Here is a 23613-nt window from a genome sequence, read left to right on the forward strand (position 1 = left end):
AAGCGGAAATAACTTATAAACTTAACCCGAAACGGCGTGAACAAGTTCGCCATTTCTCAAATAAAATAAAATAAAAAAAGAACAAAAACGCCTTCTAAACTCGCTGGCCGTTGGGGCGAGTCTTGTCCGTCCGTAAGCAGATCTGATGCGCGCGTGTGTGTCTTTGTCTGTCTCCGTGTCACTGTGTGTGCCTCTTACGCGAGTGCGTGCGTGCCAGTGTGGCTCACGCGTCTGCATGCGCCCACACTGCTTTACAAAAGGGGCCTTCATAATTGGGAGCACGAGTGAGGTGTGATTTTTTTTTTTGGCCTACTCTTTCACACGCTGGCCCAAGCGTCGTCGTAAGAAGTTACCCAACTCTTTACCCCACCCAACAATTGACCAGTGCGTAAAACGCGTGCTTGCGGATGTACGCACACGGTCTTGGGCGCGCTAATGCCTGCTCAAGAGGAGTGATCACCAACTCCTACTGTTGACTACGGGGACGATCAAGCCCTGTTAACCACAGAGTTGATCACCACCGCCTCACTCTGTTGGCTACGGGGGCGATCAATAATCCCTGTTAACCACAGAGTGATCACCACTGCCTCACTCTGTTGACTACGGGGGCGATCAATAATCCCTGTTAACCACAGAGTTGATCACCACCGCCTCACTCTGTTGGCTACGGGGGCGATCAATAATCCCTGTTAACCACAGAGTGATCACCACTGCCTCACTCTGTTGACTACGGGGGCGATCAATAATCCCTGTTAACCACAGAGTGATCACCACCACCTCACTCTGTTGACTACGGGGGCGATCAATAATCCCTGTTAACCACAGAGTGATCACCACCGCCTTACTCTGTTGGCTACAGGGGCGATCAATCCCTGTTAACCACAGAGTTGATCACCACCACCTCACTCTGTTGGCTATGGGGCGATCAATCCATGTTAACCACAAAGTGATCACCACCGCCTCACTCTGTTGGCTACATGATGATGACTTCCTCTTACTCACAAAGTGATCACCACCACCTTACTGTTGGCTACGGGGGTGGAAGGGTGGATCAATCGTCGTGATGCTCTGGAAGTGATGACACCATACCCCACCCTCCCTCCCCACCACCATCCGCACAACCAGTCAACTCATCTTGGAGCTCAGGAGTTTTGTGCTATTTTCATCCTGCGTTTCTGGGTTTTTTTTTTCCCCTCTCTTCTGCGTCACAGTCGTCGTCGTCGGAGGCGCTCTCCGTCGAGCGCCCGCCAACAGCGTCTCTACGGAACCATAACTTAAAAAATAAACCATTCGACCGTTTAAAAACAACAACATCAACGACGACAATCAACAACGACGACGAGGAGAGGAGGAAACGGGCAAACATCACAAAAACAAAAGTAAGATGGGTAAAAGAAATTAAAACAGAAAATATTCAGACTTTCCCTGCATGCCCCTCCTCATCAATTCTTCTCTTCCCTCCCCGCACGCACCTCCCCCCCCCACCCACCATTTCCCCCCCCCCGCAACCTCCCCCCCCTTCTCCACCCCCACCAGCCCACCCTCCGCGCCATCACATGACGTGGTAGCGGTACAGATAGGTGTCCTCAATGGTCCAATCGGACGGCAGGTCAGTGGCCGGGTGCGAGGTCATGTGACTCTGCATGGCGGCCATGTTGGGGCAGTATGCGCGACAGACGGTGCAGCGGTAGGGCTTGGCGCCGCCGTGCGTCCGCAGGTGCTTGGTCATTGCCGAGTGGTCGCGGGAGCGCTGCCCGCACAGCACGCACTCAAACGGCTTCTCGCCTGCGAAGACACAAAAACAACGATGGGACGACCCGTCGAGGGGCATTTGTGAAGAGCAGCTTCGTGGTCCATTCGGATTCCTCCAATAGAAATAAAACACATTCCCTCCTGCGGAGGGAGCTGGTAGGAACACGTCGGGTTGCTCGGTCAATGGCCTGCAGGATCAACGGCCAGGGCGTGGTGTATTCCGCAGATATGCCCGACTGTGAGGGCGGGCACAAGCCGGCGTGAGTAGGTTGAACGTTGAGTTTTATAAGGGCACCACGGGGGGTGACCAGCCCCTCCCCACCAAGCCCCTCCCCTCCTTCCCCACCCAGCCTCACCCTCCCAGCCCCTCCCCTCCCAGCCCCTCCCTGGCACGTTCATTGCGAGTGCAGCGAGTGGCACACACAGAGTGGTAGGTGAGTGGCACACACTGTGAGTGTGGTAGGTGAGTGTGGTAGGTGAGTAACACACACTGTGAGTGTGGTGGGTGAGTGACACACCGAGTGTGGTAGGTGTCACACACTGAGCATAGGTGAGTGGCACGCAAGGAGTGCCACGCGCGTTATCCGTGTTCATGCCGTCGTGAGTCTTCAGCTGTGAGTGTGGTAGGTGAGTGTCACGCACACACCGAGTGTGGTGGTAGGTGAGTGACACACTGAGCATGGTGGTGAGTGACACACACACACACACCGAGTGTAGTAGTAGGTGAGTGACACACTGAGCATGGTGGTAGGTGAGTGACACACACACCGAGTGTGGTGGTAGGTGAGTGACACACTGAGCATGGTGGTAGGTGAGTGACACACACACACCGAGTGTAGTAGTAGGTGAGTGACACACTGAGCATGGTGGTGAGTGACACACACACACACACACCGAGTGTAGTAGTAGGTGAGTGACACACTGAGCATGGTGGTAGGTGAGTGACACACACACACACACCGAGTGTAGTAGTAGGTGAGTGACACACTGAGTGTAGTAGTAGGTGAGTGACACACTGAGCATGGTGGTAGGTGAGTGACACACACACACACACCGAGTGTAGTAGTAGGTGAGTGACACACACACACACACTGAGTGTAGTAGTAGGTGAGTGTCACGCACACCGAGTGTAGTAGTCGGTGAGTGGCACACCGAGTGTAGTAGTAGGTGAGTGACACACTGAGTGTAGTAGTAGGTGAGTGACACACCGAGTGTAGTAGTCGGTGAGTGACACACTGAGTGTAGTAGTAGGTGAGTGTCACGCACACCGAGTGTAGTAGTCGGTGAGTGGCACACCGAGTGTAGTAGTAGGTGAGTGACACACTGAGTGTAGTAGTAGGTGAGTGACACACCGAGTGTAGTAGTCGGTGAGTGGCACACCGAGTGTAGTAGTCGGTGAGTGACACACTGAGTGTAGTAGTAGGTGAGTGACACACTGAGTGTAGTAGTAGGTGAGTGACACACCGAGTGTAGTAGTCGGTGAGTGACACACTGAGTGTAGTAGTAGGTGAGTGACACACTGAGTGTAGTAGTAGGTGAGTGACACACTGAGTGTAGTAGTAGGTGAGTGACACACTGAGTGTAGTAGTCGGTGAGTGACACACTGAGTGTAGTAGTAGGTGAGTGTCACGCACACCGAGTGTAGTAGTCGGTGAGTGGCACACCGAGTGTAGTAGTAGGTGAGTGACACACTGAGTGTAGTAGTAGGTGAGTGACACACTGAGTGTAGTAGTAGGTGAGTGACACACCGAGTGTAGTAGTCGGTGAGTGACACACTGAGTGTAGTAGTAGGTGAGTGACACACTGAGTGTTGTAGTAGGTGAGTGACACACTGAGTGTAGTAGTAGGTGAGTGACACACCGAGTGTAGTAGTCGGTGAGTGACACACTGAGTGGAGTAGTAGGTGAGTGTCACACTGAGTGTAGTAGTAGGTGAGTGACACACTGAGTGTAGTAGTCGGTGAGTGACACACTGAGCATGGTGGTAGGTGAGCGACATGCACACCGAGTGTAGTAGTCGGTGAGTGACACACCGAGTGTAGTAGTCGGTGAGTGACACACTGAGTGTAGTAGTAGGTGAGTGACACACTGAGTGTAGTAGTCGGTGAGTGACACACCGAGTGTAGTAGTAGGTGAGTGACACACTGAGTGTAGTAGTCGGTGAGTGACACACCGAGTGTAGTAGTCGGTGAGTGACACACCGAGTGTAGTAGTCGGTGAGTGACACACTGAGTGTAGTAGTCGGTGAGTGACACACCGAGTGTAGTAGTCGGTGAGTGACACACCGAGTGTAGTAGTAGGTGAGTGACACACTGAGTGTAGTAGTCGGTGAGTGACACACCGAGTGTAGTAGTCGGTGAGTGACACACCGAGTGTAGTAGTCGGTGAGTGACACACCGAGTGTAGTAGTCGGTGAGTGACACACCGAGTGTAGTAGTAGGTGAGTGACACACCGAGTGTAGTAGTCGGTGAGTGACACACTGAGTGTAGTAGTCGGTGAGTGACACACCGAGTGTAATAGTAGGTGAGTGACACACTGAGTGTAGTAGTCGGTGAGTGACACACCGAGTGTAGTAGTCGGTGAGTGACACACCGAGTGTAGTAGTCGGTGAGTGACATACTGAGTGTAGTAGTCGGTGAGTGACACACCGAGTGTAGTAGTTGGTGAGTGACACACCGAGTGTAGTAGTTGGTGAGTGACACACCGAGTGTAGTAGTCGGTGAGTGACACACTGAGTGTAGTAGTAGGTGAGTGACACACTGAGTGTAGTAGTCGGTGAGTGACACACACACACACTGAGCATGGTGGTAGGTGAGTGACACGCACACCGAGTGTAGCAGTCGGTGAGTGACACACTGAGAGCGCGCGTTACCCGTGTGCACGCGGTGGTGAGTCTTGAGCTGGTGCCGCAGCGTGAAGGTCTTGCCGCACACCTCGCAGGCGTGCGGACGCTCGCGCAGGTGACTCTTGCTGTGCGTGCGCAGCGCCGCCTCGTCGCGAAAGCGCACCCCGCACAGCTCGCACGCCAAGCGCGCCTCCGCTGCACACAGACCAGAGGTCGCAAACGGGTTTTAATTCCTTACCCGTACCCGGCCGCACCAGGGTCGCAAACGGGTACCCGTACCCGGCCGTACCCGTACCCGGCCGCACCAGGGTCGCAAACGGGTACCCGTACCCCGCCGTACCCGTACCCTACCCGGCCGGGTAAGGGTAGGGTACGGGTATCTGATTGCGACCTCTGGGATGAAGCCATGTTGCAGGCGCGGGTGGGTTGATTCTAGGAACTTGAATTGTGAGAAGAGACAAGACGTTGGGAAATGAGTGACAAACGGTGACTCACCAGTGACTCACGGTCTACCCGTACCCGGCCGCACCAGGGTCGCAAACGGGTACCCGTACAGGTAGCCGGGTATCGGGTAGGGTACAGGTATCGGGTACCCGGTTGCGACCTCTGACGCAGACCGGCTCAGGTGGCGTGGGTGGGTCGGTGAGCGGGGGTGGTGTAGATGGCGTGGCACGGATGGCAACGGGTTGATGGGTAGGTGGAGGGGGTGGCGTGGGTGGTGCAGATCGGTAGTGTGGTGTGGATGGGTGGCCTGAATGGGTCGGTGGGTGGCAACGGGTTGATGGGTGGGTGGCGTGGATGGGGGGAACGCACGGCGGGGGGGGGTGGAGACACTCGGGGAAGACAGAGAGACACGGGGGAGACACGAGGACAGATGGGGCGAGAGACGTGGGAGACGCGGTGACGATCGGGGGAGACGTGGGGGACAAACCGATGAGACGCAGGGACAGCCGGGGGGAGACAGAGGGACACGGGGAAAAAACAGGGGGACACGGGGGAGACGAGAGAGACACGGGGAGACACGGGGGAGGCAGAGGGACACACGGGAGAGACACGGGGAAGACAGAGGGAAGACAGAGAGACACAGGGAAAAAAACAGGGTGACACGGGGGAGACAGAGGGACACACGGGAGAGACACGGGGGAGACCGAGGAAAGTCAGAGAGACACGGGGAAAAAACAGGGGGACACGGGGGAGACGAGAGAGACACGGGGAAGACAGAGGGAAGACAGAGAGACACGGGGAAAAAAACAGGGTGACACGGGGGAGACGAGAGGGAGACACGGGAGAGACACGGGGAAGACAAAGGGAAGACAGAGAGACCCGGGGAAAAAACAGGGTGACACGGGGGAGACGAGAGAGACACGGGAGAGACACGGGGGAGACAGAGACACACGGGAGAGACACGGGGGAGACAGAGGGAAGACAGAGAGACACGGGGAAAAAACAGGGGGACACGGGGGAGACGAGAGAGACACGGGGAAGACAGAGAGACACGGGGAAAAAAACAGGGGGACACGAGAGAGACATGGGAGAGACAGAGGGAAGGCAGAGAGACCCGGGGAAAAAACAGGGGGACACGGGGGAGACAGGCGAACAGCCATCGCCGGTGCCCCCCCCCCCACCACGGTGTCACCGCCGCTGCGTCGCCTCTCACCCTGCACCACGGCCAGGGTTCTCTCCGTGCACTCGGTGCCCGCGCCGCGCGACCCGTCGCTCGAGTTCACTCCGTCGTCCTCCTCCTCAGAGTTGTCTCCGGCCGCCCCTCCCCCCGCCGGCGCCGCCGCCGCCCCCGCCGGAGCGGCCGCCCCTCCCCCCGCCGCGTCGTCGTCGTCGTCGGTGCGTTCCCGCTTCACCACGGCACCGCCGAGCGACGCCAGGCTCACGCCGCCGCCGCTGCCGCGGTGGTGGTGGCCGTGGCTGGAGGAGGAAGGGGTGGGGGGCGCGAGGTTTGGGTTAGGGGGTTGGTGCGTGCGCGTTTAGCTGTCATCGGTGCTGCTCCTAGCTGAAAGCACTTGCCCCGCAAGTCCATTAAGGCTATACGGTGGAGTGGGGAGCTTTGTTCTTTGTAGTTCACCATGGAGTCACCATCGCCACGATCGGCGACCACCGCGCCCATCATCGTCACCACTACCGTTTCCACTGCCATCATTATTACCACCACCACCACCACCACTATCACTCATCACTACCACCACCATCACTCATCACTACCACCACCACTCATCACTACCACCATCATCACTTCCACCACCACTAGCACCACCAATACAGCACCACTGCCATCATTATTACCACCACCACCACCATCACTCATCACCACCACTAGCACCACCACTACAGCACCACTGCCATCATCACCATCGCCACCATGTCCCTGTACCCCCGTGTCACCTCTGCGGATCCCCTTGTCCTCACAACCCCGTGTCCCTCTACCCCCCCGCGTGTCCCATTCTGCAGATCTCCGTGTCCCGTTCCGCAATCCCATCGTCCCGGTTATCCGTGTACCCCCGTGGAGGAGGGGGGGGGGGCACCTGGTCGTGGAGCGGAAGGAGACCCCCCCGGTGGGGACCCCTCCCCCCGTGGTGTCCAGGCCGTCGAGCCCGCCGCCCGAGCTGGCCGGTGAGCCTCCGTGCGAGCCGCAGAACGTCTCGTGGTTGGCCACGTCCAGCGACGCGCCGTCCAGGGACGCGTCCGAAGCCTCCACGCCCAAATCTAGACCTGCTGGGCGGGTGGGTGGACACACACACACACACGTGAGACGGGACACGGGGGGGGAGACACGGGTGAGGGGAGACACGGGGGGAGACACGGGGGCGTGAGGGGAGACAGTGGGGAGACACGGGGGACATGAGGGGAGACACGGGGGAGGAGACACGGGGGCGTGAGGGGAGACACGGGGGGGAGACACGGGGGCGTGAGGGGAGACACGGGGGGAGACACGGGGGCGTGAGGGGAGACACGGGGGGAGACACGGGGGCGTGAGGGGAGACAGTAAGGAGACACGGGGGACATGAGGGGAGACACGGGGGAGGAGACACGGGGGCGTGAAGGGAGACACGGGGGGGAGACACGGGGGCGTGAGGGGAGACACGGGGGTGTGAGGGGAGACACGGGGGGAGACACGGGGGCGTGAGGGGAGACACGGGGGGAGACACGGGGGCGTGAGGGGAGACACGGGGGCGTGAGGGGAGACACGGGGGGGAGACACGGGGGCGTGAGGGGAGACACGGGGGCGTGAGGGGAGACACGGGGGGAGACACGGGGGCGTGAGGGGAGACACGGGGGGAGACACGGGGGCGTGAGGGGAGACACGGGGGGGAGACACGGGGGCGTGAGGGGAGACACGGGGGCGTGAGGGGAGACACGGGGGGAGACACGGGGGCGTGAGGGGAGACACGGGGGCGTGAGGGGAGACACGGGGGGGAGACACGGGGGCGTGAGGGGAGACACGGGGGCGTGAGGGGAGACACGGGGGGAGACACGGGGGCGTGAGGGGAGACACGGGGTGTGAGGGGAGACACGGGGGGAGACACGGGGGTGTGAGGGGAGACACGGGGTGTGAGGGGAGACACGGGGGCGTGAGGGGAGACACGGGGTGTGAGGGGAGACACGGGGTGTGAGGGGAGACACGGGGGGGGAGACACGGGGGTGTGAGGGGAGACACGGGGGGAGACGCGGGGTGTGAGGGGAGACACGGGGCGTGAGGGGAGACACGGGGGGGAGACACGGGGGCGTGAGGGGAGACACGGGGGCGTGAGGGGAGACACGGGGTGTGAGGGGAGACACGGGGTGTGAGGGGAGACACGGGGGGGGAGACACGGGGGTGTGAGGGGAGACACGGGGGGAGACGCGGGGTGTGAGGGGAGACACGGGGACTTGAGGGGAGACACGGGGTGTGAGGGGAGACACGGGGGGAGACACGGGGTGTGAGGGGAGACACGGGGACTTGAGGGGAGACACGGGGTGTGAGGGGAGACACGGGGCGTGAGGGGAGACACGGGGCGTGAGGGGAGACACGGGGTGTGAGGGGAGACACGGGGTGTGAGGGGAGACACGGGGTGTGAGGGGAGACACGGGGCGTGAGGGGAGACACGGGGCGTGAGGGGAGACACGGGGCGTGAGGGGAGACACGGGGCGTGAGGGGAGACACGGGGCGTGAGGGGAGACACGGGGTGTGAGGGGAGACACGGGGTGTGAGGGGAGACACGGGGTGTGAGGGGAGACACGGGGTGTGAGGGGAGACACGGGGTGTGAGGGGAGACACGGGGGTGTGAGGGGAGACACGGGGTGTGAGGGGAGACACGGGGTGTGAGGGGAGACACGGGGTGTGAGGGGAGACACGGGGTGTGAGGGGAGACACGGGGTGTGAGGGGAGACACGGGGTGCGAGGGGAGACACGGGGGGGGAGACACGGGGGCGTGAGGGGAGACACGGGGGGGGAGACACGGGGGCGTGAGGGGAGACACGGGGTGTGAGGAGAGACACGGGGTGTGAGGGGAGACACGGGGGGGGAGACACGGGGACTTGAGGGGAGACACGGGGTGTGAGGGGAGACACGGGGCGTGAGGGGAGACACGGGGTGTGAGGGGAGACACGGGGTGTGAGGGGAGACACGGGGTGTGAGGGGAGACACGGGGCGTGAGGGGAGACACGGGGTGTGAGGGGAGACACGGGGTGTGAGGGGAGACACGGGGTGTGAGGGGAGACACGGGGTGTGAGGAGAGACACGGGGGCGTGAGGGGAGACACGGGGTGTGAGGGGAGACACGGGGTGTGAGGGGAGACACGGGGTGTGAGGGGAGACACGGGGTGTGAGGGGAGACACGGGGTGTGAGGGGAGACACGGGGGTGTGAGGGGAGACACGGGGTGTGAGGGGAGACACGGGGTGTGAGGGGAGACACGGGGTGTGAGGGGAGACACGGGGTGTGAGGGGAGACACGGGGTGTGAGGGGAGACACGGGGTGCGAGGGGAGACACGGGGGGGGAGACACGGGGCGTGAGGGGAGACACGGGGGGGGAGACACGGGGGCGTGAGGGGAGACACGGGGTGTGAGGAGAGACACGGGGTGTGAGGGGAGACACGGGGGGGGAGACACGGGGACTTGAGGGGAGACACGGGGTGTGAGGGGAGACACGGGGCGTGAGGGGAGACACGGGGTGTGAGGGGAGACACGGGGGCGTGAGGGGAGACACGGGGTGTGAGGGGAGACACGGGGGCGTGAGGGGAGACACGGGGTGTGAGGGGAGACACGGGGCGTGAGGGGAGACACGGGGTGTGAGGGGAGACACGGGGGCGTGAGGGGAGACACGGGGTGTGAGGGGAGACACGGGGCGTGAGGGGAGACACGGGGGCGTGAGGGGAGACACGGGGTGTGAGGGGAGACGCGGGGTGAGGGGAGACACGGGGTGTGAGGGGAGACACGGGGTGTGAGGGGAGACACGGGGGCGTGAGGGGAGACACGGGGTGAGGGGAGACACGGGGTGTGAGGGGAGACACGGGGTGTGAGGGGAGACACGGGGTGTGAGGGGAGACACGGGGTGTGAGGGGAGACACGGGGGCGTGAGGGGAGACACGGGGGCGTGAGGGGAGACACGGGGTGTGAGGGGAGACACGGGGTGTGAGGGGAGACACGGGGTGTGAGGGGAGACACGGGGTGAGGGGAGACACGGGGTGTGAGGGGAGACACGGGGTGTGAGGGGAGACACGGGGTGTGAGGGGAGACACGGGGGCGTGAGGGGAGACACGGGGGCGTGAGGGGAGACACGGGGTGTGAGGGGAGACACGGGGTGTGAGGGGAGACACGGGGTGTGAGGGGAGACACGGGGTGAGGGGAGACACGGGGTGTGAGGGGAGACACGGGGGGGGAGACACGGGGGGGGAGACACGGGGTGTGAGGGGAGACACGGGGTGTGAGGGGAGACACGGTGACGTGAGGGGAGACACGGGGGGGGAGACACGGGGTGTGAGGGGAGACACGGGGCGTGAGGAGAGACACGGGGGGGGAGACACGGGGTGTGAGGGGAGACACGGGGCGTGAGGGGAGACACGGGGGGGGAGACACGGGGTGTGAGGGGAGACACGGGGTGTGAGGGGAGACACGGGGGGGGAGACACGGGGTGTGAGGGGAGACACGGGGGGGGAGACACGGGGTGTGAGGGGAGACACGGGGTGTGAGGGGAGACACGGTGACGTGAGGGGAGACACGGGGGGGAGACACGGGGTGTGAGGGGAGACACGGGGTGTGAGGGGAGACACGGGGGTGTGAGGGGAGACACGGGGACGTGAGGGGAGACACGGGGGGAGACACGGGGGTGTGAGGGGAGACACGGGGTGTGAGGGGAGACACGGGGTGTGAGAGGAGACACGGGGTGTGAGGGGAGACACGGGGGGAGACACGGGGGTGTGAGGGGAGACACGGGGGGGGAGACACGGGGTGTGAGGGGAGACACGGGGGCGTGAGGGGAGACACGGGGTGTGAGGGGAGACACGGTGACGTGAGGGGAGACACGGGGGGGAGACACGGGGTGTGAGGGGAGACACGGGGGTGTGAGGGGAGACACGGGGACGTGAGGGGAGACACGGGGTGTGAGAGGAGACACGGGGTGTGAGGGGAGACACGGGGGGCGTGAGGGGAGACACGGGGGGAGACACGGGGGTGTGAGGGGAGACACGGGGGCGTGAGGGGAGACACGGGGGCGTGAGGGGAGACACGGGGGGAGACACGGGGGTGTGAGGGGAGACACGGGGTGTGAGGGGAGACACGGGGGCGTGAGGGGAGACACGGGGGGCGTGAGGGGAGACACGGGGTGTGAGGGGAGACACGGGGGCGTGAGGGGAGACACGGGGGGAGACACGGGGGGTGTGAGGGGAGACACGGGGTGTGAGGGGAGACACGGGGGCGTGAGGGGAGACACGGGGGGCGTGAGGGGAGACACGGGGTGTGAGGGGAGACACGGGGTGTGAGGGGAGACACGGGGGGCGTGAGGGGAGACACGGGGGGAGACACGGGGGGCGTGAGGGGAGACACGGGGGTGTGAGGGGAGACACGGGGGTGTGAGGGGAGACACGGGGGGCGTGAGGGGAGACACGGGGGGAGACACGGGGGCGTGAGGGGAGACACGGGGGTGTGAGGGGAGACACGGGGGTGTGAGGGGAGACACGGGGGGCGTGAGGGGAGACACGGGGGGAGACACGGGGCGTGAGGGGAGACACGGGTGAGGGGAGACACGGGGTGTGAGGGGAGACACGGGGGTGTGAGGGGAGACACGGGGGGCGTGAGGGGAGACACGGGGGGAGACACGGGGGGCGTGAGGGGAGACACGGGGGTGTGAGGGGAGACACGGGGGTGTGAGGGGAGACACGGGGGGCGTGAGGGGAGACACGGGGGGAGACACGGGGGCGTGAGGGGAGACACGGGGGGCGTGAGGGGAGACACGGGGGGAGACACGGGGGCGTGAGGGGAGACACGGGGGTGTGAGGGGAGACACGGGGGTGTGAGGGGAGACACGGGGGGCGTGAGGGGAGACACGGGGGGAGACACGGGGGCGTGAGGGGAGACACGGGGGTGTGAGGGGAGACACGGGGGGCGTGAGGGGAGACACGGGGGTGTGAGGGGAGACACGGGGGGCGTGAGGGGAGACACGGGGGGAGACACGGGGCGTGAGGGGAGACACGGGTGAGGGGAGACACGGGGTGTGAGGGGAGACACGGGGCGTGAGGGGAGACACGGGGGGGAGACACGGGGGGCGTGAGGGGAGACACGGGGGGAGACACGGGGGCGTGAGGGGAGACACGGGGGGAGACACGGGGGGCGTGAGGGGAGACACGGGGGGGAGACACGGGGCGTGAGGGGAGACACGGGTGAGGGGAGACACGGGGTGTGAGGGGAGACACGGGGACGTGAGGGGAGACACGGGGGGGAGACACGGGGGCGTGAGGGGAGACACGGGGGGAGACACGGGGTGCGTGAGGGGAGACACGGGGGGGAGACACGGGGCGTGAGGGGAGACACGGGTGAGGGGAGACACGGGGTGTGAGGGGAGACACGGGGACGTGAGGGGAGACACGGAGGGTGAGGGAAGACACGGGGGGCGTGAGGGGAGACACGGGGTGTGAGGGGAGACACGGGGCGTGAGGGGAGACACGGGGGGGAGACACGGGGGGCGTGAGGGGAGACACGGGGCGTGAGGGGAGACACGGGGGGGAGACACGGGGGGCGTGAGGGGAGACACGGGGGGCGTGAGGGGAGACACGGGGCGTGAGGGGAGACACGGGGAGCGTGAGGAGAGACACGGGGGGGAGACACGGTAACTTGAGTAGACAACACGAGCATAATGATGATGAATGAGAGCCCTGAGGAAACCCATGCGGAAGTGCGGGAGAACACACAAACTCCACGCAGAAAGATGCCCGCTTCGGGAGTCGAACCCAGGTCTACACTTTGGCATTCAACCGCAAGTACCCAATTCTCACAACGCACACGCATCGAATCATCGATGCCACGCAACTGAACTGCAACCGGTTGCGAGCAGTTGCACCGGAGGCCGAACTCGTCCCTCCGCTCGGCGTTTCATCGCCTCGTGCGACGCGTCTCGCTCGCTGCGATTGGCCGATGCAATCCTGACGTGGGGGTGGAGCTGACTGGAAAGGGGGGCGTGGCCACGCTGCAGGGAGGCGTGGCTAGATGCTGTGACCACGCCCACAGGCAGCATCCTCGCTGCTCAAGCGCTCGCTCAGATGTGGACAAAGCAGCCGCAAGAAACGATTCTAGTTGATCGCGAGTCGTCACCGTCCTGACCCCGTGACCTTACTGGACATCGGATTCCTCCAATATAAATTAATAGATTATGATCCGACTCTGATCCTGTCACCCCCAACCCCCACCACCAGCCCCTGCGTGACCCCGCGACCCCGCCACCTGCCTGCATCCGTCGTATTCATCCGCTGCGAGCACGGCGGCGCCACCACCGTCGCACCAGAGCACCCCTCCACCTTCGGCAAAAGTAGTCCCCCGTACTCCGCCGCCCTCACAACCGCCGCGTCCCGCCCTGCCGGAAAGTAGTCCCCGGCCGAACCGGACGCCGCCGCCGCGGCCGCAGCCGAGGCCGCGGCAGCAGCAGCAGCAGCAGCGGCAGCGCCGGCAGCGGCCGACTGCCCCGACGAAACCAGCGTGACGTCCGGCCGAGAGTCCAACATCTGGCAGGGCTTGGCGCCGTTACTCTCCTGCTTGATGGCGCCGTACTGCTGCTGCGTCTGGGCCTCCGTGTGCACCAGCAGGTACTCGTGAGCCCTCGACGCAAGCAGGTTGCCGCCGCCGCCGCCGTGATGGAGGTGCTGCTGCTGCTGCTGCTGCTGCGCTTGCTCGAGCTGCTGCTGATGCTGCTGCTGCTGGTGCTGCTGATGCTGGTGATGCTGCTGTTGTTGCTGCTGTTGTTGTTGCTGCTGCTGCTGCTGGTGCTGGTGATGCTGGTGGTGGGTGCTGGCGCTGACGATCTTGGACGCGATGCGGCGCGACACCAGCGTGGAGAAGTCGGGCAGCGGCGTCGAGCTGCCCGTGCTCTTGATGGTGGAGGCGGTGACGTGGGGCGGCGCCCCGGATGGCTTCGACGACGACGACGAAGACGACGCCGACGACGAGAAGCAGGAGGTGGCGCTCAGCACCGAGGCGGCGCTGGGAGCCCCGGGGGGAGGGGGAGGGCCCGTGGGGGGGTCCCGGTGGGGGTCCACGCGGGCTGCTAGCAGCGCCCGGGCTTCCAGCTCAGCCGCCTGGCGGGCGGGGAGGGGTAGAGGGGTAGAGGTGGATAAATTTCGATTTAAAGCTGCTTTCGTGACTGCAGGGATTCATCTTCTTGGTTCTTTCGGTAAAGTCATCACGTAGAAGGGAAGTAATAAAATAATACAAATAAAACATAATAAAAAAATTCTCACGACGTTTCGGCCACAACGCAAGCGGCCGTCCCTCAGGTGAAAACCAGGTCTGTCGAGGTGACAGCGTCTGAATGAAACAGCACACGTGCTTGGAGCATGTATATAAGCTGGGTTGGAAGGGGGGGAAAGGGCGCCTTGACAAAATAATTTGCATATCAAGAGGAATTTAGCATATTTATGGGAAATGCAGGTATGTGATTAGTGCTACTTATGCCCGTGCATTATGCAGGATTAGCAGCATCAAAAGGAGGGGATATGGGAAATGCAGGTATGTGATTAGTGCTACTTATGCCCGTGCATTATGCAGGATTAGCAGCATCAAAGGGAGGGGATATGGGAAATGCAGGTATGTGATTAGTGCTACTTATGCCCGTGCATTATGCAGGATTAGCGGCATCAAAGGGAGGGGATATGGGAAATGCAGGTATGTGATTAGTGCTACTTATGCCCGTGCATTATGCAGGATTAGCAGCATCAAAGGGAGGGGATATGGGAAATGCAGGTATGTGATTAGTACTACTTATGCCCGTGCATTATGCAGGATTAGCAGCATCAAAAGGAGGGGATATGGGAAATGCAGGTATGTGATTAGTACTACTTATGCCCGTGCATTATGCAGGATTAGCACGTGTGCTGTTTCATTCAGACGCTGTCGCCTCGACAGACCTGGTCTTCACCTGAGGACGGCTGCTTGCGTTGTGGCCGAAACGTCGTGAGAATTATTTTATTGTGTTTTATTTTTATTATTTTATTACTTCCCTTCTACGTGATGACTTTACCGAATGAACCAAGAAGATGAGGTGTAGAGGTGGTTACGGGGGGGGCGGACAAACACACCGGGGGTGGTCATGCCCGCACGCGGAATGATGCTTACAGCCACGTCCGCACCGTTTAGCCCTGGGGGGCTGAAACGGCGCTGAGATCCCTCACGCCCCACCCCTCGGTGGGGGAGTTGCTCTATAAGGCGGTCAGCCGGTGGGCTCGGGGTTCAGTGTTTAGCTGAAGCCAGTGAAGGAAGAACGGCTAGATAGGCCCTGGGACTCCGCTGGATCGCTGTCCTTCTAAGGAGCGACCAGGGCAAGCCAGTGGCGTGGCCCCGAGAGCCCAGAGCCGATGTTCTTGTAAGAGCCGGTCTGGGTACTCAGGGTGCCGTGATCCCAGCTTGGCCAGAGCTGGGTCAGCTAGCCTCCCCTAGCTCCGTAGTGGGAGGACCTGGGAGTAGGCTAGCCGGGATAGAGATCGTGGGGTCTCCCTGTTAGACGGGTGAAGGGGCCGATACCCCTTCGAGTGTTGTATACCTTGGGCTGTATAGAGTGGAACGTTTAATAAATAAGTGTGCCTCTGACTATGTCGTCCAAGTCTCTTTGAACCTACTACAGAGGGATGGGAGACAGGGTGATGGTGGTACTGATGGATGATGAGTGCATTGGGAGGTTCATAATGGCTGTGTTGGGATTGACTGTAACCTTTACCACCACCACCCTCCCTTCCACTACCCTCACCACACTCCACCACTATTCACACCATACCCTAGCACTAACCACTCCATCCCTCTTACCACCCCCTAATTCTACTACCCTCACCATTGGCCAGCACTACGCACACCACCACCACGTTCCACTACCCTCACCACCCCTTACTACTACCCTCACCACCCCATACCACTACCCACACGATCCCACTCACCACCACCCTCCCTTCCACTACCCTCACCACACTCCACCACTATTCACACCATACCCTAGCACTAACTACTCCATCCCTCTTACCACCCCCTAATTCTACTACCCTCACCATTGGCCAGCACTACGCACACCACCACCACGTTCCACTACCCTCACCACCCCTTACTACTACCCTCACCACCCCATACCACTACCCACACGATCCCACTCACCACCCTCCCTTCCACTACCCTCACCACACTCCACCACTATTCACACCATACCCTAGCACTAACCACTCCATCCCTCTTACCATCCCCCTCACTTCTACTACTACCCTCACCACCCCATACCACTACCCACACGATCCCACTCACCACCCCCTAACACTACCCTCACCACCCCCTACTACTACCCACACCACCCCCTACCTCTAACCACACGATCCCACTCACCACCCCCTACTACTTTCCTCACCATCCCATACCACAACCTACACCACCCCCCTTCCACTACCCACACCATCCCTCTCCCTACCCCCCACTTCTACTACCCTCACCATCACTCAGCACTACCCACACAATCTGTTACCTCCCCACCACTACACCCTCACCATCCCCCCCCCCCGCCAACCACCGCCCCTCAGCACCCCATCAAAACACGACCCCTTCCACCGCCAGCAGCGCTCACCTCGGCGGGCGACGCCGTCTTGAGGAGGCCCCCGTGGTTAATGAACGTGTAGCGCCCGTCCGCTCCGATGCTCTTGCTCGCCGAGTACGTCGCCCCCAGCGCCGGCTGCTGCTGCTGCTGCTGCTGCTGCACCATCGCGGCCTTCTCCAGCACCGACTGGTAGTACTGCCCGCACGCCGCCTCGAACTTCACCTCCGCCGGCGCCACCAGGTGAGGTCCGGCGGATGCGGCGGTCGCCCCGGCCGCACCGGCAGCCTTCGCTCCTCCAAAGTGCCAACCGCCGCTGCCGGCAGAACCGGCGTTCTTGTCGTACTCTCCCGACGGCGCCGCGTAGCGCTCGTCAAGCCGCGGCCGCTTCTCGGGCCACTCCTTCGCGCCTCCGGCATCGACGAGGTGCGTGTGCTCGTGCGCCGTGAGCACCGTCACGGCCACCGCCTCGGGCTGCACGCTCGCGCCGCCGTTCGGCACAACCTTCTCGATCGTGTACTGCAGCAACTGATGCTGCTGCTGCTGAGACAGCTGCTGCTGCTGCTGCTGGTGCGGCAGCGGCGCCGGCACCGGCGACGGCAGCGGCGGAGGGGGCGGCGCCGGCCTGGTCGTCGCCGCCAGCACCGGCTGTTTCTCCGGTTCGTCCACGGGGCTCCTGCCGGTCGCGGCGTAGGCCCGCCCGGCGAGCTGGTACCCGCTGGTGCCCGCCGCCGCCGCCGCCGCGTTCGTGGCGGCGGCGACGTCGGTGCCGATGTACATGACCCGCACCTCCGGCTCGCCGGCGCCTTGCCCGTCCCCCTCGCTCGCCCCCACCAGCAGCGCCGTCTCGGCCGCCGCCGCCTGGTGCAGCTTGAGGCACTGCTCGGCCAGCATCACCTCCGACTCGCTGTACTTCTTCCTGGCCGCGACCACCGCCACCGCGGCCGACGGGTCTTCGTCAGCTCCGCCAGCGCAGTCGTCGTCGTCGTTGCCGACACCACGGTCGTCACCGGCGACGTCGCCGCTCTCCGTCCGCCCGGCGCCGGCGCCGTCTTCCTCGTCTTCGACGTCGTCGGTTGCCGACAGCAGCCGGCGCACGCACTGCTCGGCGAGGATGACGCGCTGCGTGTCGTCGTAGCGGACTATCACCTCCTCGCGCACCGTCTCCTCGTCGTCCTCCTCCTCCTCCTCCTCGCAGAGACGCGCAGCCGCCGCCGACGCGCCCGCCACGCCGGCGGCGACCGCGGCACCGGCGACGTCGTCATCCTCCTCCTCGTCGTCGAACTCGGCCACGAACTGCTGCTGCTGCTGGTGGTGCTGGTGGTGGTGTAGCTGCTGGTGATGCTGCTGCTGCTGGTGGTGGTGCTGGTGGTGGTGGTGCTGGTGGTGCTGGTGGTGGTGTAACGTCGTGGTGGTCGTCACCGCCTCCTCCTCGTGCGCCACCACCACCAGCTGCTGCCGCCGCTGCGCGTCCACCTCGTCGTCCTCGTCGTCGTCGGCGGCGGCGACGATGTCGTTGCTGTGGAGCCGGGAGCTTACGTCGTCCTCCTCCATGTCGACGTCCACCCCGCCGTTGTTGGCTGCGGCCGCCGTCGCCGTGGCCACGATGGTGGTGGTGCCGTTGTTGTTGGGGTTGTTGCAGCCTTGGTCGTCCTCCTCGTCCTCCTCGTCGGCGGGGCCCACCGTCGAGGGGCCCCTCTCGATGACGAGGCGGGCCTCGGGGGAGAGACCCTGCACGGCGGCGTGGTGCAGGCCGAGGCACAGCTCCACCAGGCAGTCGATCTGCAGGAGCTGGGAGGCGTGCAGCAGGCGCGGGACCTGGTCCGCCTGCACCTCCACCGAGCCCGAGTACGCGTACTCCATGATCTGGGATGACGACGACGATGCCCGCATCCGGGGGAGAGACACGTGGGTGGGTGGTGGGGGGGAGACAGAGGGAGAGTGACGTGGCCGGGGATAGAGATGCGGGGAGACGGGGGAACACGTCGGGAAAGAGGCATGAAGGGGAGACACGAGGGGAGAGCCACAGGGAGAGAAACGCGGAGACACGTGGGTGACACACAAGAGGAGACACGTGGGTTGGGGGGGGGAGACAAATGGAGAGAGACAAGGGGAGATCGGGAGATGGATGAGACGATGGACACACAACAACACGGGGAAGGGAGAGGAGACACGTGGAGAGAGACACGTTATTATTCAAGAGCCACAGACTCATACAGACCGAGTCTTAAAACCCAGTGAGGCTTACCTGGGTAACCGAGCGTACTAAGAACACTAGTTATAGTTATTAACCCAGGGTCCCAGTCTGGGTCTCAGCGAACAGGGTGAGGAAGTTGAGCATGAACTGCACCTTCACTCGCCCCACACACTCACCCCACACATACCCCAAACACACACCCCACACCACACACACACAATGCACTCACGCACTCATCCCACTCCGAGGCTCACCTGCTCAAAGGTGAGTGGGGTGAGGAAAACGAGCGTATAGCGCATGCTTGGCTGCTTGAACAGTGCCTTCACTAGCCCCACTCGCACACCCCACTCACACACACCTCACTCACACAACACGCACTCTTCCCACGCCGACGCTCACCTGCTCGAAGGTGAGTGGGGTGAGGAAGTCCAGCATGTAGCGCAGGCTCGGCTGCTTGAACAGCGCCATCACTAGCCCCACTCACACACCCCACTCACACCCCTCACTCACACCCCACACACACCCCACTCACACCCCTCACTCACACCCCACTCACACAACACGCACTCATCCCACTCCGACGCTCACCTGCTCAAAGGTGAGCGGGGTGAGGAAGTCCAGCGTGTATCGCAGGCTCGGCTGCTTGAACAGCGCCTCCAGTGTCTTGCTGACGCAGGCAAGCACGAGCTTGTGTGCGTAGAAGCGGCGGGAGCCCACCGCTATCACCACGTCGCACAGCGCGCCCGTGCGCCGCATGCGGTTCGCCTCCGCCAGGAAGCGCACCTGGTGCTCCGGGTTTTCAATCCACATCCCGGCACAGGCCTGGAACGGCGACGCCAGGGCAGGTGAGCGGAGGGGAGGCCGGGGTGGGAGGGGGTGGGTGTACGTGGTGGTGGTGGTGGTGAGAGAGACAAGGTGAGGCGAGGTTAAGTGTGAGACAGGGAGGTAAATTCTAGATGTGAAGCTTTCGTGACTGCAAGGATTCATACTCTGGTTTTTTCGGTAAAGTCACCATGTAGGTAAAAAATGAAATAAAAATTAATTCTAGATTTGAAGCTTTCGTGACTGCAAGGATTCATACTCTGGTTTTGTCGGTAAAGGCACGTAGGTAAAACATTAAAATACTTGATACAGCTGTCGTGGCTGTGACAGTTCCACCTGAAGACGGAAGCTTGTGTTGCCTCCGAAACGTCGTGATTTTTATTTTATTTTACTTTTATTAATTTTAATGTTTTACCTACGTGACTTTACCGAAAAACCCTAAGAAATTAAAATTAATAAAAATAAAATAAAAATCACGACGTTTCGGAGGCAACACAAGTCTCCGTCATCAGGTGGGACCGTCACAGCCAGATTTGCTGCATCAAGGCCTACGTGACTTTACCGAAAGAACTAAGAGTACAGGGAGGTAAAGGCAGGTGAAGAAAGGTCAGAGGTCAGGGGGCATGTAGGAAGGTGAGGCAAGGCACAGGGGGGGTGAGAGGTCGTTACGGGAGGTGAGGTAGAGGTAATGGGAGGTGATGAGCGGTTATGGGAGGTAAGGAGAGGTGATGGGAGGTAAGAGCGATACAGGAGGGGTGAGGGGAGACAAGGTTTTGTGAGACACAGGGAGATGACATGAGGTGCGAGGAGGTAAACGGAAACATTAAAGGGAGGTGAGGAAAATTGAAGGAACAGGGAGATGAACAAGAGGGCAGGTGGGCGGAGGGTTGGTCAGATGAACGCAGATGAGTGGAGACATTGCGAGATGATGCGAGTGAAAGACACAGAGAGGTAAGAACAGGTGAGAGTAGGTCAGGAGAGGTACAGGGGGAAAGATGTCGGGGGAGGTGAGTGATAGTTAGGGGAGAGACAGAGAGGCGAGGGGGGAGGAACAGGGGAAGTTAGGTGATGAGGGAATTTGAGTTGAGAAGAAACACGGGGAGGTTATTGGAGGGAGGAAAGGGAGGCACGGGGGAGCGTCGGCCGAGATAAGGGGGAGACGCAAGTGAGGTATGTGGAGATGAGGGAAGGCGAGGGGGAGGTGATGAGAGATGGAGGTCGACACGAAGTGGTGCAGGGAGCCATGGGGGTTGAGGAAACGGAATGAACGCCGGGTTAAACTTCTGCCACAGATACAGCGGTGGGAAGCTACTACAGTACACGCAAACACGCACAGGTTTATCTTCTTGGTTCTTTCGGTAAAGTCACGTAGAAGGGAAGTAATACAATAATAAAACATAATAAAATAATTCTCACAACGTTTCGGCCACAACGCAAGCAGCCGTCTTCAGGTGGAGAACAGGTCTGTCAAGTAGACAGAGTCTGAATGGCACGCTCCAGGCTTGGAGCGACTATTTATGCTAGGATGGAGGGGCGAAGAGCGTCTTGACAAAATAATTTGTATATTTTATTACTTCCCTTCTACGTGACTTTACCGAAAGAACCAAGAAGATGAATCCCTGCAGTCACGAAAGCTTTAAATCGAAACGCACAGGTTTAGTTGCACGATCAGGTCACGTGTTAGCACAATACTGTACTTATATAGAAGCGTGATAGAGGCTCGTTCATGTAGAAAAGCACTACCGACTGCGTTGGCAAGTGTGTAGACTACATGACATTTGTATGCTCGTATACAAGTTGAATAGTCTGAAGTGTGTATAGATGTGCCCGTGTGTTTATGCATCTCCGTGTTTATATAGTCGTGTGTATGTTTGTGCATGTTTACGTATTCGACCGTGTGTTTATGTGCCTGTTTATTAGTCTCCGTGTATATGTTTGTGCATTACACGCGTGTTGCAACGTGTACGCACATCGTATGGAGAAGTACCGTATAGTATACAAGCTTATACACACACGAACAACACTGTACACAACACGTTGCTACTTACTGCACGATACAATCACAACACACACTACGGGCTATACAATTACACGATCGCACGCTAAGACCGCAGCCAATAGTACAATCGAAGCTGCTACACAATCCCATCACTCTCGCAGCATTACCAATAACTACAATTGTGTTATTACTCCGAAATTATAAACACATTATCGTCTCAATGTTGACCCTGGAGCCCTCTCGAAGCTACCACGAAGATAGAACGCCGGTTACATTTTAAAATCCGGAGACTTTCACCCGACGGATAATAACGAAATAATAAAGACGGCAAAGCTTTTCACGCACAGCTTAAAGCACGCATCATACAACCAATTATAGTTTGTCGGCGTAAGTCTAATCAATACATATTCGTCATCGGCATCGCGTTGTTTCGTTACAAATGAAGCTTTCTCGCAGTGCCGAGCTAAACGTTACAATTAACTTCTTTTAAACCGCAAATAAAAATTTGCCACGGCGGCTCTAAGCTTCGAGTCAACGCACGAACACCACCACCTTACCGCAAAATAGCGCAGCACCGCTCTGTCGTTTCTATTCAATCGTCGTCGACATTATCAACGATAGTAACAATTGACAAATGGTATTTGAACCGTAATTTTTGTGTGTTAATTTTTTTTTTTTCTAAAAAGGCCGTGAAGTTTGAGGGCAGCGGCGGCGGCGGCGTCGTCGTCGTGAGAGGCGGCGGACTGCGCTAGGCAAGGCCGCAGGCTTCGCGCCCGATCGGGGCCCCCCGCTAGGCCGCGCCCGTTTCGCCCTCGAAGCGAGAATTAGGAAATAACAACGGAGGGTTGGAGGGAAGTGATTAAATGATTTTTTGCTTTCTTCGTTTACACGAAAGGCACCGACGAGTTCTTTCGATTAAAATAAACACAGATGCCAGGCGAACGAGCAGCGATTATAAATTACAAAGGGGTTGGGGTTGGGCTGGAATTTAGCAAGGCCTGGCCGCTAGGCAAGGGCCAGGCTTTCACCACCCCGCCACGCCAGGCCAGGCCTCGGCTGGTTAATGTTGACGATGTTGATGTTCTTAAGTTGCTGCTGATGATGTTGATGATGTTAAGTGGATGTCGATGGTGTCGATGATGATGTTGCGGAGGCGTTGATGGCTACGAGATCAAATAAAGACGACGGCGTTCATGGTGGTCGCGTTATCGCGCGCCGCCTGTGTTTTGATTGTCGAGCTAAGACTGCCACTGGCGCTCTGAGTAAGCGGTGTTGATGTTGATGTCACTGCTGTTGCTGATGATGATGGTGCTGCTGCTGCTGATGATGATAATGATGATGTTGTTGTCGGTGTTAATGATGCCGATGGCAACGCCATCCTTTCTTACCCGGGCCCGCCAGCGGGCAAAAAAAAAACGAGCTAACGAGTCGAGGCCGGAACGATAAGCGAGGCGGTCACAGACACACACACAGACACCACCACTACACACACACAGATCACGCAGCGGGTTTGAAGGTAAACCAGGTAGAGAATTACAACGCGAGTAGGGGGGGGGGGTCATTCACTTGACACGAACGATGTAGTGGGGGTGGGTGGGTGGGGGAGAGACGCCACACACACACACGGGGGTACACGCGGAGACACACGGAGGAGGGGTAGGGGTGGTGGTGGTGGTAGGGGGGGGGTAAGAGGCCCCCTCACCGAACGCCACAAACCCCAGGGAACCGGCACCCGTGGGGGGTGCG

General features: G+C 60.5%; 1 protein-coding gene across 1 annotated transcript; it reads right to left on the reverse strand.

Moving 5' to 3' along the window:
- Nucleotides 1-1539: 1539 nt before the first annotated feature.
- Nucleotides 1540-23613, reverse strand: LOC144952062 (uncharacterized). Its single transcript, XM_078882459.1, has 8 exons — nt 23570-23613; nt 19635-19868; nt 16883-18715; nt 13523-14366; nt 7132-7318; nt 6255-6517; nt 4625-4792; nt 1540-1785 (listed from the first exon to the last, which is right to left on the reverse strand). The coding sequence occupies exons 2-8, from the start codon at nt 19854-19856 to the stop codon at nt 1553-1555; spliced, it is 3750 nt and encodes a 1249-aa protein (XP_078738585.1). The 5' UTR covers nt 19857-19868; nt 23570-23613; the 3' UTR covers nt 1540-1552.

Source organism: Lampetra fluviatilis, chromosome 65, assembly GCF_964198595.1.
Source record: "Lampetra fluviatilis chromosome 65, kcLamFluv1.1, whole genome shotgun sequence".
Classification (NCBI taxonomy): domain Eukaryota; kingdom Metazoa; phylum Chordata; class Hyperoartia; order Petromyzontiformes; family Petromyzontidae; genus Lampetra; species Lampetra fluviatilis.

Excerpts from the sequence above, each read along its gene's own strand:
- LOC144952062 (XM_078882459.1), bottom strand. The coding sequence starts at position 19,856 with ATGTGGATTGAAAACCCGGAGCACCAGGTGCGCTTCCTGGCGGAGGCG. Across the intron at positions 14,367-16,882 it reads AGACGGCGTCGCCCGCCGAG|GCGGCTGAGCTGGAAGCCCG; the intron begins GTGAGCGCTGCT and ends CCCGCCCGCCAG. Across the intron at positions 6,518-7,131 it reads TCCTTCCGCTCCACGACCAG|CCACGGCCACCACCACCGCG; the intron begins GTGCCCCCCCCC and ends TTCCTCCTCCAG.